The 13,970-nt window shown below is 42.1% G+C and overlaps 1 protein-coding gene across 6 annotated transcripts in view; it reads left to right on the top strand.

Moving 5' to 3' along the window:
* ICE1 (interactor of little elongation complex ELL subunit 1) overlaps window positions 1–13,970 on the top strand; it is a 537,335-nt gene that overhangs the window by 332,194 nt on the left and 191,171 nt on the right. For all 6 annotated transcript variants that reach the window (XM_040353451.1, XM_040353452.1, XM_040353450.1 and 3 more), the window contains one exon: window positions 6,678–10,727. In XM_040353451.1, the coding sequence (XP_040209385.1) occupies window positions 6,678–10,727 (4,050 nt within the window). The remainder of the gene's footprint in view (window positions 1–6,677; window positions 10,728–13,970) is intronic.

Here is a 13,970-nt window from a genome sequence, read left to right as displayed (position 1 = left end):
TCGTCCTTGTTTTTATGCTAAATGACATTACATGTTATATAGCAAGGATTTTTATGTTTTTATACTTTACACATACCCTCTTTTACTTTAATTATTCACCAACCTTACATCCTACGGGACATACACATATATATATCCTTTCTATAATCTACTTCACGTTTGATTTTTCCACAATTAAATTTATCATGATTTTTCAGATCGATATTACTTAGAGTATATCTACATATTTGATATTACATATGTGTACACATATTGTATACCATATACATTCTTTCATTCACTAGTGCATTGTATTTTATTTATTCAATGTCAATAACTCTTTTTTATATTGGTCATGTTATTCACATGTTCATTATCATTTCATTATGCATTGATGTTTGTCTTGTCATTTGCCCTTTCCAACATGTGTTTGAGATTCCAGCAATTTGCGGGAACCAATCAGATGTTGGGCGGGCCAAATAAGGATTTTAGATCACTGTGTATGATATTTGAATTATTTTGTTTCATTTATAGCTATGACTAAGCATTGAGGTTCAATGTGAAACGCGTCAGCTGTTTATTTCCCACTGTATGCTGTTTTTTGTAGTGCATTTTCTTTTTACCCAATAAAGGGAACGTATTTTTTTAGACATTGGAGTGCGGCTGTCCATATACATTCCTTCGCATGCTTTGTGCATTGCCGGCACCCGTTGGTTCTTGAGTGGACAGTGATTGCCTTAGGTGTGCTCACCTGGAGCAGCAGTTTTCCCTATCTGAAATTGGTGATAAAGCCTTCTTTGCAATACAGTTCAGTCAGCTTTACAGCCCACTTGATTGTACATTGAGCCTTATACAATTAATAGAAAAGTAAGAAGCTGTGATCGTTCTACATCCTGCACAGCAGAGGCCACATTTGGGAACATAGTCATATAGGTCATACGGTGTCTTCTCGTTTGACGGCTCCCACTTCCTCCAGGTGCAGGGGGTTGCGATGGGGACCTCGTGTGCCCCATCGTATGCCAACCTGTACCTGGGCGAGTGGGAAAAATTATTCCTGACCAGTACCCCGGTAGAACCTTTCATTCACCTCGTATCTGGATGGTTTAGATATATCGATGATGTCCTCATGATCTGGGAGGGATCCACTGAGGAGCTCGAGTCATTCATGTCTATCATGAACTGCAATGAGTTGAACCTGAAGTTTACAGTAACCTCGAGCAACTCCCAAATCGCCTTTCTTGATGTTACCCTGTTTAAAAACCCTGATGGGTGCCTATCAACAGGGCTCTATAGAAAACCCACGGCGGTTAACACAATATTGCACGCCACCAGTGCACACCCTACATCTCTGATAGGATCAATACCCTATAGTCAATACCTACGCCTCAGACGCAATTGTTCTACCCAGGAATCCTTTTTACGGGAGGCAGCTGGATTAAGAGATAGGTTACTACACAGAGGTTACTCCAAAAAAATCCTCAAAAAATCGTGGCCAACGGCCAAAAACGGCCAAAAAACGGGCCAACGGACAAACTAGGTCACACCTATTGGTCAAGCCAGGCAAGAAGCCCCCTGATGGCAGTGATGTTACCAGACTAATCACGAAGTACCACACTCAACATCAACAAACGAGAGGGATCTTAAAACAATTCTGGCACCTACTCTCCTTTGACCCTCAACTTTGTCCTTTTGTACCAAAAGAGCCAGCGATAACTTATCGACGGGCCTGCTCACTCAAAGACCACCTTGTGGCCAGTGAGTTCAAGGACAGTTTCAGGAAAGATCCTTGTAAAAGGAAGGGTACTTTTACGTGCGGGGGATGCTCTATTTGTCGATACATCAACACAGAGCGATACATCGTATTACCTAACAGTCGGCCTTATAGACCGATACATTTTGCTAATTGTAAGACCTTTGGTGTAATATACTTGCTTACGTGCCAATGCAACAGGTTCTACGTGGGGAAAACCAAATTACCTTTTTTTAAGCGAGCTTCCCGGCATCTACATGCCATGCGTTCTGCTAACCCAGACTTACCACTAGGGCGTCACATTCTGTCTCAACACAATGGACATTTCCCTGGGGTTAAATTCTTAATCCTCGACAGGATCCATCCAAGCCCCAGAGGTGGGGATTGGAACAAGATCCTGCTACAGCATGAAACCCGATGGATTGCCGAGCTAGAGGCCAATATTCCACCTGGCCTCAATGAACAGATCAGCTTTAGGCCCTTTTTGGAAGGCTTCTCTTCTGGGGGATGTGAAAAAGACTAATCTGTACTATGGGGATTCTGTTGCCAAATATTTTCTTAGTTTTTTTGCCATCAATTGTCTCCTTCTGCTATTTCTTTTACTCTGACAATCCAAACCGTCAGTGCCATACACAAAATGTTCTCTGCATTTATCACTATGTTCATGTACCCCTATGCATACACCCGGGGACCTCGCTTCCAGGCGCAGATAGGCTTTTATGGCATTCCTCTTATTGTCGCTTTCTAGCTAGGCGCAGGTAAGCCGTCCCTCCTCTTCCCTTGGGAGACGGCTTTTTCAGACCTGGTCCCCTTGCACCCTCGGGTGTTTCCGACCTTGGGTCTATACTTGCGCCTACAACAGGGGCATGGATTATACAGTGGACATCCCCTATGCCCCTGTCCTTCCTTATTGTCCCTGGACCTTATTGGCCCCCGTGTCCATATCCTTGCATAATTACATCCCCTTACATATTTTATGTTGCTGTTCCTTTAATGTATCTGCTATTTATTTAGGTTCGATCATACCTGTATTCCTATATATAATTTTATATATACACTTTCATGTGTACTTGGTATTTTCCATCTATGGTATATTTTTTTCTTTCCCATTATTGTTTTTTCCTTAATTAATCCATTTACCCTCTATGCATACAATTCCCTTGTGCCTGCATTGGTGATGCCTTTTGCATCACACCGTTTTGGCCTTTCTTGTCTAATCAGTGTATTTACCCTGTGTATTTTCAGCTCTATGGTCATGTGATTCTCCTAGTCACATGGTATGATGCTCTTTCCTTGCTTCGGCGCACCGACGTCATTTACGTCGTGAGGCCGCAAGTATGGGCATCGGTGAGATGACAGGACGTACTATCTGCCCTCTCTCTCCGCCCCATCCACCTCATACATGACGCACTCCCGTCTCAATGCGGCTTTGTAACACCCACGTCACTAGTGCGGGCTTCTCTGTGAGGACAGTGAGGCACATTCGTCCTCCCCCTCCTCACTCTGGGCGCAATGCGTCATCACGTGTCAGCCCCGCCCCTCTTCCACATCTACCTATTGCAAACCACTTTGTCAACAACTGACGCCTCCCACTACACTCGCCCTTCCCCTTTTTCTCCTATTTAAAGCCTCTGCTGCCCCACAATGTCAGACATTGCGGGACGGCTGCAGTGTCAGCATCTCACTCCACATTGACTGGGAATTTTTCCCATGTGAGTACTCTCTCCCTTGGATGTTTCCCAGCTAGACTCCTAGTCCCCTTTATTCTTTTCCATATGATTATCTCCTATACTCCTTAAGTCTCTAATTCCTATTCCTATCTTTCTCGTATTTCCAGCTACTGAGCTCTCTACTGACCTCTCTGGCCACTACTTGATATTACAGGTATGTCTTTCCTTTTATATACAGTTCTTTGGTTCAGCTTTGTTTAGCGATTTTTTTGCTTGGCACCTATTATATTATCTTGTCCTTTTATTTTTTGGGACAGGTAAAAACAAAATAACAAAAACTTTTTACGCTGTGACACGTCGGGCCAAAGGTCTTGCTACACTGTGATTAATATAGGATGCCAGTCTCCACTCCTCTCTTCACCATCTGAGTTTTTTGCTGCGTCCTACTCGCAATGTTCCATCTAGGGGTGTGCAGAACTGTATAAACGTCTTGGGTGGTATGATGCTTTCTAATCTGTGCCATTTTGATATGTATATTGCCATTTTCTCCATTGTATGTTACTATTTTCAACATATATGCTATTTGTTTGTTTTTTCTAGAAAAGTTGTTTAATAGACTTTTTACTCCACATATACTTCGGCTCCTGAAGAAGGAAACCCGAAACGCGTTGGGCCCTGTATTCATACTGTGGACTCTCTACTCTTTTCAAGTGACACCCCAATATGTGTTGTTTTTAATACTACTGTGTTATATATGTTTATTTTTTGTCCATTATTAAACTATTATATATTTTTGTATCTACCGTGACTACTTGAACTACTGTTGCCTTAAAAGCCCCACCTTGGGGGATTCTCCACTTTTTCCTAGTCATATAGGAAGGAAAATTCCCATTCTTCAGGTGGCTGACAGCTAACATCACTGACTCCCAGGCTCAGTTAGTGTGAGGTTTAGAAGAGTAGCTGCCAGGACCTGAAGAGGAGCAGGTTAGCAGGAGATTGGAGGTGGGGGAGGGCAGCATGCTTACCCACACTGTCAGCTGGAATCAGTGCAGGTTTCTGCAGAGTGTGAGGTGGAGAGGGGCTGTCAGGACTTGAAGATGCACTATATCTTATAAAAGTATTGGGATGCCTGCCTTAGTCTGTAGGGTTCAATATAGAGTTTGCCCACCCTTTTCAGCTATTTCAGCTTCAACTTCTGGGATGGCTGTCCACAAGGTTTAGGAGTGTGTTTGAGAATGTTTTTGACCATTCTTCCCGAAGCGCATTTTTAAGGTCAGGCACTGATGTTGGACAAGAAGCCCTGGCTTGCACTTTCCGCTCCAATTCATTCCAAAGGTGTCCTATCGGGTTGAGGTCAGGACCCTGTGCAGGCCAGTCAAGTTTCTCCACCCCAAACTCGCTCATCCATGGTTTTTATGGACCTTGCTTTGTGCACTTGTGTGCAGTCATGTTGGAACAGGAAGGGGCCAACCCCAAACTGTTTCCACAAAGTTAGGAGCATGGAATTTTTCAAAATGTCTTGGTATGCTGATGCCTTAAGAATTCCCTTCACTGGAATGAAGGGGCCAAGCCCAACCCCTGAAAAACAACCCCACACCATAACCCCCCCTGCACCAAATGATTTGGACCAGTGTTTAATGCAAGGGTCTATAAGGACATGGATGAGCGAGTTTGGGGTGGAGGAAGAACTTGACTGGCCTGCAGAGTCCTGACCTCAACCTGATAGAACACCTTTGGGATGAATTGGAGCGGAGACTGCAAGCCAGGCCTTCTCGTCCAACATCAGTGCCTGACCTCACAAATGCGCTTCTGGAAGAATGGTCAAACATTTACATAGACACGCTCCTAAACCTTGTGGACAGCCTTTCCAGAAGAGTTGCTGGTATAGCTGCAAAGGGTGGACCAACCCAATATTGAACCCTATGGACTAAGACTGGTATGCCATTAAAGCTCATGTGCATGTGAAGTATCCGATGCAATAATCAACGCTGTACTGAACTTGTATAACTATAGCAACTACGTATTCATTGTATGTCCCTTTCTTAACTAATATACCAGAATATGCCAGGCCTAATGATATAATGTTGGCTATGAAGACCGACGCATTTGCTTATAAACAAGTTACATTTATTTCCTTTAAAAATATGAACGTCGTATACTAACAGATATCTATAAAGCCTATAACAATAATGTTAATAATGAAAGATACTTATCCCCATCTCTATGTAAGCCTTGCTGGCTGAGCTCCAGTTGGAAAATAAGTAGGCCTCTGTGAGCCTCATGGAGTTAGGCCCAAGCCATTAGGCTTCAATGAGGCCTTCAAGAGAAGCCATGTGGCTTCAGCATAGGTCTTCAGTAAAAGAGAGAGAGCTTCCTCCCACAGCCCTTTTTACAAAACCGCCACCATTCAACCCCTCCCCCCCCCCCCCTCGCCAACCCATTTGCCTCTGGCCCAATAATTTTTTACAGGGCAGTCTTTCTCAAGCTGGCTTGTAGGTCTTATTGTTCTATATACACATGAGCTAGGCCCCCCTGCTATGCAGATTCTGCTTGGGGCCAAATTCCTCTATACCTTTTTTAAACCATGGAATTGCAAGCATCAGCTTACAGGATCTTGGGAATGGAAACAAATATGCAGAACCTCCAGAAATATTATATTGGCTCATGTTGCCTTCCATGGGCGACTAAGTGGCAGATGAGGTTGAGCCCAGGTTCACACTGGGTGCGATTTCATTCGATTTGAGATGCGATTTCACATGTGAAATCGCATCTCAAATGCCGCCAATTGTCGGCAATGGCGCCGTCCTAATCGGTGCGACGCCGCATCTGCGGCGCTGCACCGATTTCAAAAAGTAGTTCTTGTACTACTTTTTGCGATTTCGGGCCGCGATTTACATAGACATCTGTGCAGAAACCTGCACAGATGTCTCTTAAATCGCGGCCGAAATCGGGACTGCCGGCGGGAGTGAAATCGTGCGAGTTCAGCTGAACTCGCACGGCTTCACTCCCGCAGCCCAGTGTGAACCAGGGCTCAATGTTGTTAAATGTAAAGTTATGCACTTGGGGGCTACTTTTTTAGTGTGAGGTAGCTTTTGTTTTAGGTTTGACAGTGATCATTCTATTAATATGAACCCATAACATATATTTTTGATTTGATTTTTCAGTGTCTATAACAATTGAGTATTTCTTCAACCTCACTAATGCATTAAGTATTCTGCAAACCTTCTAGGCAGACATTGCATAAGGAATAATACAATTTTTCCTTTTTTCTTTTACAGTATGTTTTTGGAGAATTTACAGATTCAAGCGATAATGAAGGCTCTGATGAGAGAAATAAAGCAAAAGGCAGTACATCACTGGAAAGGAAGCAAAATTGTGTTCAAGACCAGACCAATTTTGTCCCATGTCCAGAAGAAGGAAATGTAACTGAGGATTGTAAACAAAATGTTGAATTTGGAAGAAATGTGAAATATGACAGGATATCTATAGTTGAAGATTGCCTCACATCTCAGTCTGAATTTTGTTCTAATTATAAGGGTGAACTCACTACAGAAATGGAAACAGACAAAAAAGATATAGAAATAACTCCAATGCATATTGAAGTCAGCTTTGGTGTTGCCAGTAACACATTGACAACAAATGTTTTAACAGAACAAAATCCATCAGAAAAGGAGCATTCTGCTGTCAACAGAGAAAATAGCTTTGAAAAATCTTTAGAATGGTATAATAACCAGAACGATCCAGTAAGAAATGTGGACCGCATTGATCATTCTGAAGTTGAATTACTAAAACACAGCTCTAGTGGTACAATTGGTGACATGACCAGCATGCTGGAGCACCCGGTTGGTGGGGATATTGCAGGAAGAGTGGTAATTGAAAACCTGCATTGTTCTAAAGAAGATCGTTCAAGTTCTGCCAGATGTAATATGGTTGTCCATCACAACCAATCTTTAAATGCTAATGGGGTGTTATTTTCTAAAGATTCTCCTGTGCATAACTGTAATCTTGATGAACACAAATCTATAAAATCTTTGCAGGTGTATAATATAATTGGTGCTGAAGAAAACCATGTTCCCAACATTATAACCAGTGCTGAAGAAAATCATGTTCACAACAATTTAAGTGTACATAAACTTATGGATAATTCCAGTTATGCCATAATAGACAGAAGTCAAGATAATTTACTCTTATCTGCTCAACCTGAAATGTATTTAAATGAATTTCATCATCATTTTAATAATGATTCCAGAGATTTGAAAGACTCCGAACAGTCAAGTTGTTTAGAAGATGTTCACAATAGAAAGCCTAATAATGGCACTTCAATGGATGGTGAAATATGTTTTGCTGCTCAAACAGTGCAACCTCTCGATAAACTTAAAGAAAAATCAGGGCATTCAAGCAGTACACCTGTTGTACAATTTGAATATATAAAGTTGATAAACCAGTATTATACTGACAAAATTGATAAAATTGACCCAAAACACATTCAGGAGTTACCTGTACATAAAGCAAATATTTCACTAAAGCAAAAGTTGGCTTTGAGAAGACTTGCAGATGGTGGGCATTGTTACAAAGCAAGCTTTAATGAACTTGGTTACGACATGCAAGATTCTTCAGAGATCATGCCAGCCTCAACACCATTTAATTTGGATTCTAGTACAACAGACAAAGAAAACCATTTGTCTGAAACTTTTGCTGACAAGGATAGCACATGCCTTTCTATGGAGAAATTGGAACATGAAAGTAAAGGAAATATACTTGCTAGTCTACAGACTTGTGCAATCAAAGCTAAAGAATCCACGCATAAATCAGATAGTACAAGCACATCCCGTATTGTAACTGAGCAGTGTAAAATTGGTTCAGAGAAGGTTCAGCTGTGTTCCTCTGATTCAAATTTGTACACACTGGTCTCTTCAAAAGAGCAAAAAGCAGCTGTGGTAGATATACAACCAGTTATAGCAACCCAACTAGATATCTGTTCTCAAAGTCAAGCAGTTGCTGACCAATTATGTTCTGCTAAGCACAATCGATCTTGCTCAACTTTTTTACTGCATAACACTCTTTCTTCAAATTTTGATACTACTACTACTGCTGATGGGTACCTAAATAGACTGGAAGGAAAACCGTTTTTGACTTCAAAAGATATGCCTCAGCTGAGTGATCAACAATTTATTAAAGTGTCAGTGGACCTCGTAACTGACAGCAGAGATCAACTTGATACTGTAAATAAAGATCTTTGTAAAGGAATAAACCCAAAAAAGGATATTTGTGCTGAATTGGACTCCACTTTGGAAAAAACAAACACTGTTTATTCTTTGCAGTCTAACAGTGAAACCCTTCCTAAGACGTTTAATCAGTCTACAGTAATGCCTATTTTCCCTCTAGAAGAAGAGCAACGTTTTAATTTGTGTTCAGATTCAACTAAGGTAGTAAATAAAATTGCTAAAGAAACAGATGCAAATCAAGATGCATGTAGTGCTTCCTTGGATAGTAGTGAAGAAGAGAATTTTGTCATACGTAAAGTCAGCTATGCAAAAGCAGTCTCCAACAACCCTGTGAATTTAAAGAAATATAGTAAGGGTGCTTTAGAAAGTTTAGAGGAGAAAGTCTGTAATGTACATTTGGAATCAAATAACTCTCCATGTAAGCCTATAATTACTCAGAGGGTGGACATAGAATGTGCAGGTGATTTGGCTGCATTTGTTACTTCTGAAAATGACTCTTTTTCTTCAAAAACTCAAAATGGCATCTTGATGGAGCATGAATCTTTGGTTACATGTGACTTAATTGTAGATCAGGAAAATTACAAAAGTAATAGTAAAAATAATGGGGATCAATATTCTTGCGAAAAAGAAAACGAAACAACTATTTTAGAGGAATGTGAAAAACAGAAGGAAAAGCTGGTATCTGAAAATATTCAATATGACAATAACACTGATCAAAAATTATTGGATACTATAGAGAATGAGGGCAAACAAACATTTCCAGTTAAGAATTTCATATGGAATTTTGAAAGGCCTGAAGAGTCAGTTGACCCTGGAGCTATTTCTGGAAAACATAAAACAAGAGGAAATCTAAAAATGCTACATGGTGGTTCAAATAACTCATTTCATAGGACTGCTTTTAACATAGAGGAAAGGACAAACCGCAACAGGTCCCACAAGGTAAAATATTCTAATATTGTTTGTCAAGCTGTAACTAAAGAAAACCACCAACGAAAGCTTTCTCGAGGTGAGCAAAGTTTACAAGATACACATGTGGGAGAAACTGTGCTTGCAAATGCTGATACATCAACCAACTCAGATCACTCACCAGAAACTATTACTAAAGTGAGATCAGAAATGGGCCCTCCATTGCCTCCTTTGCTAGGTCCTTTGTTGGCAACTCCTCCGAAAAGTATACACCCTCTGTCACCTTTTTTATCATCTTCAAGTTGTTCATCTTTACCATCTCCTCTTGATGACTTGATTTCTCCTTTGCCAGGCACTCCATTTCCACGACATGTGTCGTCTTTGACTAGTGGGCGCAAGCAAAAATCTCCAGTACTTGCCACCCCTTCACCTGCTGAGAAAGCAAACAAAAGAATTTTGTCTTCTCCTTTGCAGTTTTGTGCTGCCACACCAAAGCATGCTCTCCCTGTGCCAGGAAGATTTCCTCTTTCTGCATCTGGTAGCTCTTCAAACAATGTTCAAGAGAATTCTGTCAAAATTCTAGACACAATGTACCCAGAATTATCTGCACGAGCAAGAACGTTAAACATCCTAAAAGGTAATGTTCAGCTAAGCCGAAGTTTGCCTAGAGATGGCAAGAATTTGTCTGTCAGCCAAATAACTGGGTTCAAATCTATTACATCCACTTCTACAGTATTTATAAAACCTGGGGGCAATTCAAATGTTGACAGTAGTAAAGACAAATTGAGCAGTTCTGAGAATCAACAGAAATCCACGAGCATTGGTTCCTCAAGTGAACAAACTACTGATGCCTTCCTAATGCCTAGAAGTGCCAAAAGGCTTCGACTGGACACAGAGTCCCCAGTTATAGAAACTATAAAAAACTGTTCCACAACACCTACAAACAATGACCCAGAAGGGCAGAAATGTCAAGAGTCTTGCCACAATATAGGTTATTGTGAGCTGCTTCCAGATGTTGTGAAAGACAGCAGTATTGATGAAGATATTATAACTAAGGCTCTTAAAAAAATTGAGGACTTGTGTTTTGATCTTCTACCAGTAATTAGAAGCCATGTCCATGTGGGAACCATTCCCAAAGTTCCTGTAATGAGGAATGAGGAAAAAGAAGCCATTTATGAATTCAGCACCTCTAAAAAAGTAAGTCTCAAAGCTTCTGATAGCATGTCTAGTTTATCCAGTCTACACTTGTTTTAAAAGGCTAAGTTCATATTACATGTTCCACCCATATTTAGGATGAAACATAGCATGTCGCAGCTCCTGTCGGCAGTTCTGTCGATTTCCCCCCCTCCCCCCCCATTGTAACAGCAGGCAGGGGATCTCTTCTCGCACCAGTTGGCTCTTTGAAAATAGCATGGCCCTGCGGAACTTCGCCCACACATCTGTGTCATTTATTCACACTTTCCTGTGAAGTGCTGGACTACAAGTAACCCCAGCCACTGCGGCTGATGGCTTGTAGTTCTGAATGAACTGCAAGGGTTCTACAATGAGCGCTCTTGTTGATAACAGTAATTTGTGGTCCATGCTGTCAAACTGGTCCTATTGGGAGTGATCAAAAAGCCACTCGCCTATCTGCAAAGTAGCAAATCTTAGGGCTAAAGTAGCATTTCCACGCATGGATAGACTCTGTTAGAGACCATGTTTCAGGGGGTATATATGAGATATTACCCAGAATATTAAGCACGGATCAGATCCAGCTGGATCTAAAAGGCAAGCCATGTATTTAGATAACACTTCATATATAAACAAGCCAGTGAGTCATACGGGCAAGCAAAGGATAAAACATACCGGTCAGTCCACTCCACAAAGTATTTCCACCGCCAAACACACAGCCACAAAGAATATTTGAAAAGCTGGTTGTCCTTATATACCGTGGGGTACACCTGATTCCAAGCCGTGTAGACGTCAGCCGGGTGCCTTGAAGCGCCATCATATGACTTCAACGGATACGATTCCAGATCGTGCATCTGCACACGTGCAGCGAACTGCCCGTATGCATCATCTGCGCAATGCACAATACTGCACGACGGTCTCTCAGAATAGAAGGCACAAGAAGATAGCCATCGGCGCATCCTAATGTTGCTGCAGTGTGGCGTATCTGTAGGTAAAGTCAAGAACGGAAGAGTATCGCCTCTATTAAACTGACTATAAATATAGATCTGATGTGCCAGCATTAGAGTGGATATGGAGAAAGTGAGACACAATGAATAGTTAATTACAAAAGGCTGCTTGGGGCCAGTTGAGAACAGTCATAGGTCAGGATTGTTGGTTGGGACTTTCAAGGCACTGATAGGAAACCGAATTGGTATAAAAAACAATATTTATTTACATATGACAAAATACAATATAAAAACACATTTTAGGGACAGACCCCACAGATGAGATCAGATATTGAGTCCATCTGTGTCTAATGGGTGGAGCCAATGACCTCGACCGGTTTCGCGGTTGTACCGCTTCTTCAGGAGGGTCTAAAAAGATATGTACAAGATATACAGTAAACAACAAGCATTATGTACAGTAAAATATACATAAGAAATAGTAAATTTTCTCAGGGCGTAAAGGAAAAAATTGCTCACCTAGACTGGTCAGGGCGATCAGGCAATGGGTCTGAAAATTCCCCCGTGGCGCACAAAGGGGGATAAATAGAACGGGCTCTAATGAAGTAAAAAGAGTATTCAATGGTAATATTTACTGGTAATGGACCTAAAGATGGGGACACCACGTGCTGATCTGTAGTGTAAAAGGAATATGTGGAGAATGTAGTAGTGTGGAGGGAAGTGAGGAATACTAAGAAGTGATGGACTAGGTAAGAGGAAGGGCAGGGAAAAGGTGGAGGGAAGGGGGGGGGGAAAGATGCCAGCGTGATAGAAGGGGGATGGGATAAGAGGTGGGAAGAGGAAGGGCCGAAAATTAATAAGGATAAAATGGGACCAGGGAGATGGAGGGAAGGACAGAAGATTAGGGATGAAGGAAGAAAAAGGAGAAGAGGGGAGGGGGGGGCAAGGAGGCAGGTAAGTATTGGGGAGAAGGGAATTAGTGGGCATGGAAGGAGAAGGGAAGAGGGGAAGGAAGAAATGAAAAGAAAGGGCTGATGGTGAGGGTTGGGAGGGGGGGGGGAGAGGGAAAGGAAAAGTTGGAAAAAAGAGAGAGGGAGTGGCGGAAGGGAAATTATTAGTGATGAGTGAACATAAAGGGATAGTAAAGAGGAGGAAAGAAGGAAGGAAGGAAGGAGGAGAGAAAAAAAAGGGGGGGGGGTGTAGCTGTTGGTAAGCGCAGGGAAAAAAGGAAGACAATGGGAGTGAGTATTGGAAGAAAGAGGGGGGAAGGGTTTTTAGAGGGGAGGGGGAGGAAAAGGACAGGGGGGGGGGTTCTGAGTGGAATAAGAAAGGAAAGGAAGGAGGGATAGTGGGCAAAAAAAGGGGAGGGGAAAAGTGATTTGAATTGAGGACTAAAACAAGAAATAAAGTGACAATGCTGGATAAGGATGGGTGTGATGGATGGGGGAAAGGGAATGCAGGTATTCCGTGCTGGGGAAAAAAGGGAGAGAGGAGTGGAGAGTGACCAATTACCAAGGAGGTATGGAATACAAGAATATAAGCCCAAAGAAGACCAGGAATCACTGAAATAAAAATAGGTAATAGATGTGGTAGTGTGTCCTTACCACAAGAGCAAAAATGAGCTCAAATAAACTGGGGCACGTTGGAGCAGGTGAAATCACCAGCTTGGATAGGGGTGGAATATCCACAGTTCTATGCGGTATAGACAATATGTCTGGCTGCAGGGAAATCAAAACAATACTGCCTTAAAAAGAGCTCACACGCTATTGACCAGAAACTTGAAACAGATGAGAGAAATTACAGTGCAGTTAAGCACTAGCCAGAAGGCTTACCGTTTAGACGTGAGATAGCCGTGTGACCCCAGGGAGAGCATCCGTGTCTTCTCACAATAACAGCTCAGTGAGCTGTTTATGTGGGAAATCCCAGACCACGCCAGGCGTCATGTAAATACAACGCTGGCGCGGTCCACCGTCCCGCCTCCCACGCACTGATAACAGTGCGCAGGTGTGCAGTCTCAAGACCCAATGGCATGACGCCAGGTCAGAGACTGCAAACAGGGAGCTATGATAGGAGCTCCCTGCTCGGGACGGACACTTCGTGTGCAAATCGGAGGAGGGGACAGCATCAGAGCCGGATCATGTGACCAGGAGCGCATATCTCTCGAAAATAAACTGTAAACATTGCAAAAAATTAGGAAAAACATTTATACATTGATTACAGCATTAATCAGCGATAAGTTATGAACATATATAAATAGGAGGAGAGTCCTATAATAATATTGTTTGCAGTCTCTGACCTGGCGTCATGCCATTGGGTCTTGAGACTG

The sequence above is a fragment of the Rana temporaria genome, chromosome 5 (genome assembly GCF_905171775.1).
Source record: "Rana temporaria chromosome 5, aRanTem1.1, whole genome shotgun sequence".
NCBI classification, from domain to species: domain Eukaryota; kingdom Metazoa; phylum Chordata; class Amphibia; order Anura; family Ranidae; genus Rana; species Rana temporaria.
This window is presented reverse-complemented; position numbering and strand designations above follow the sequence as displayed.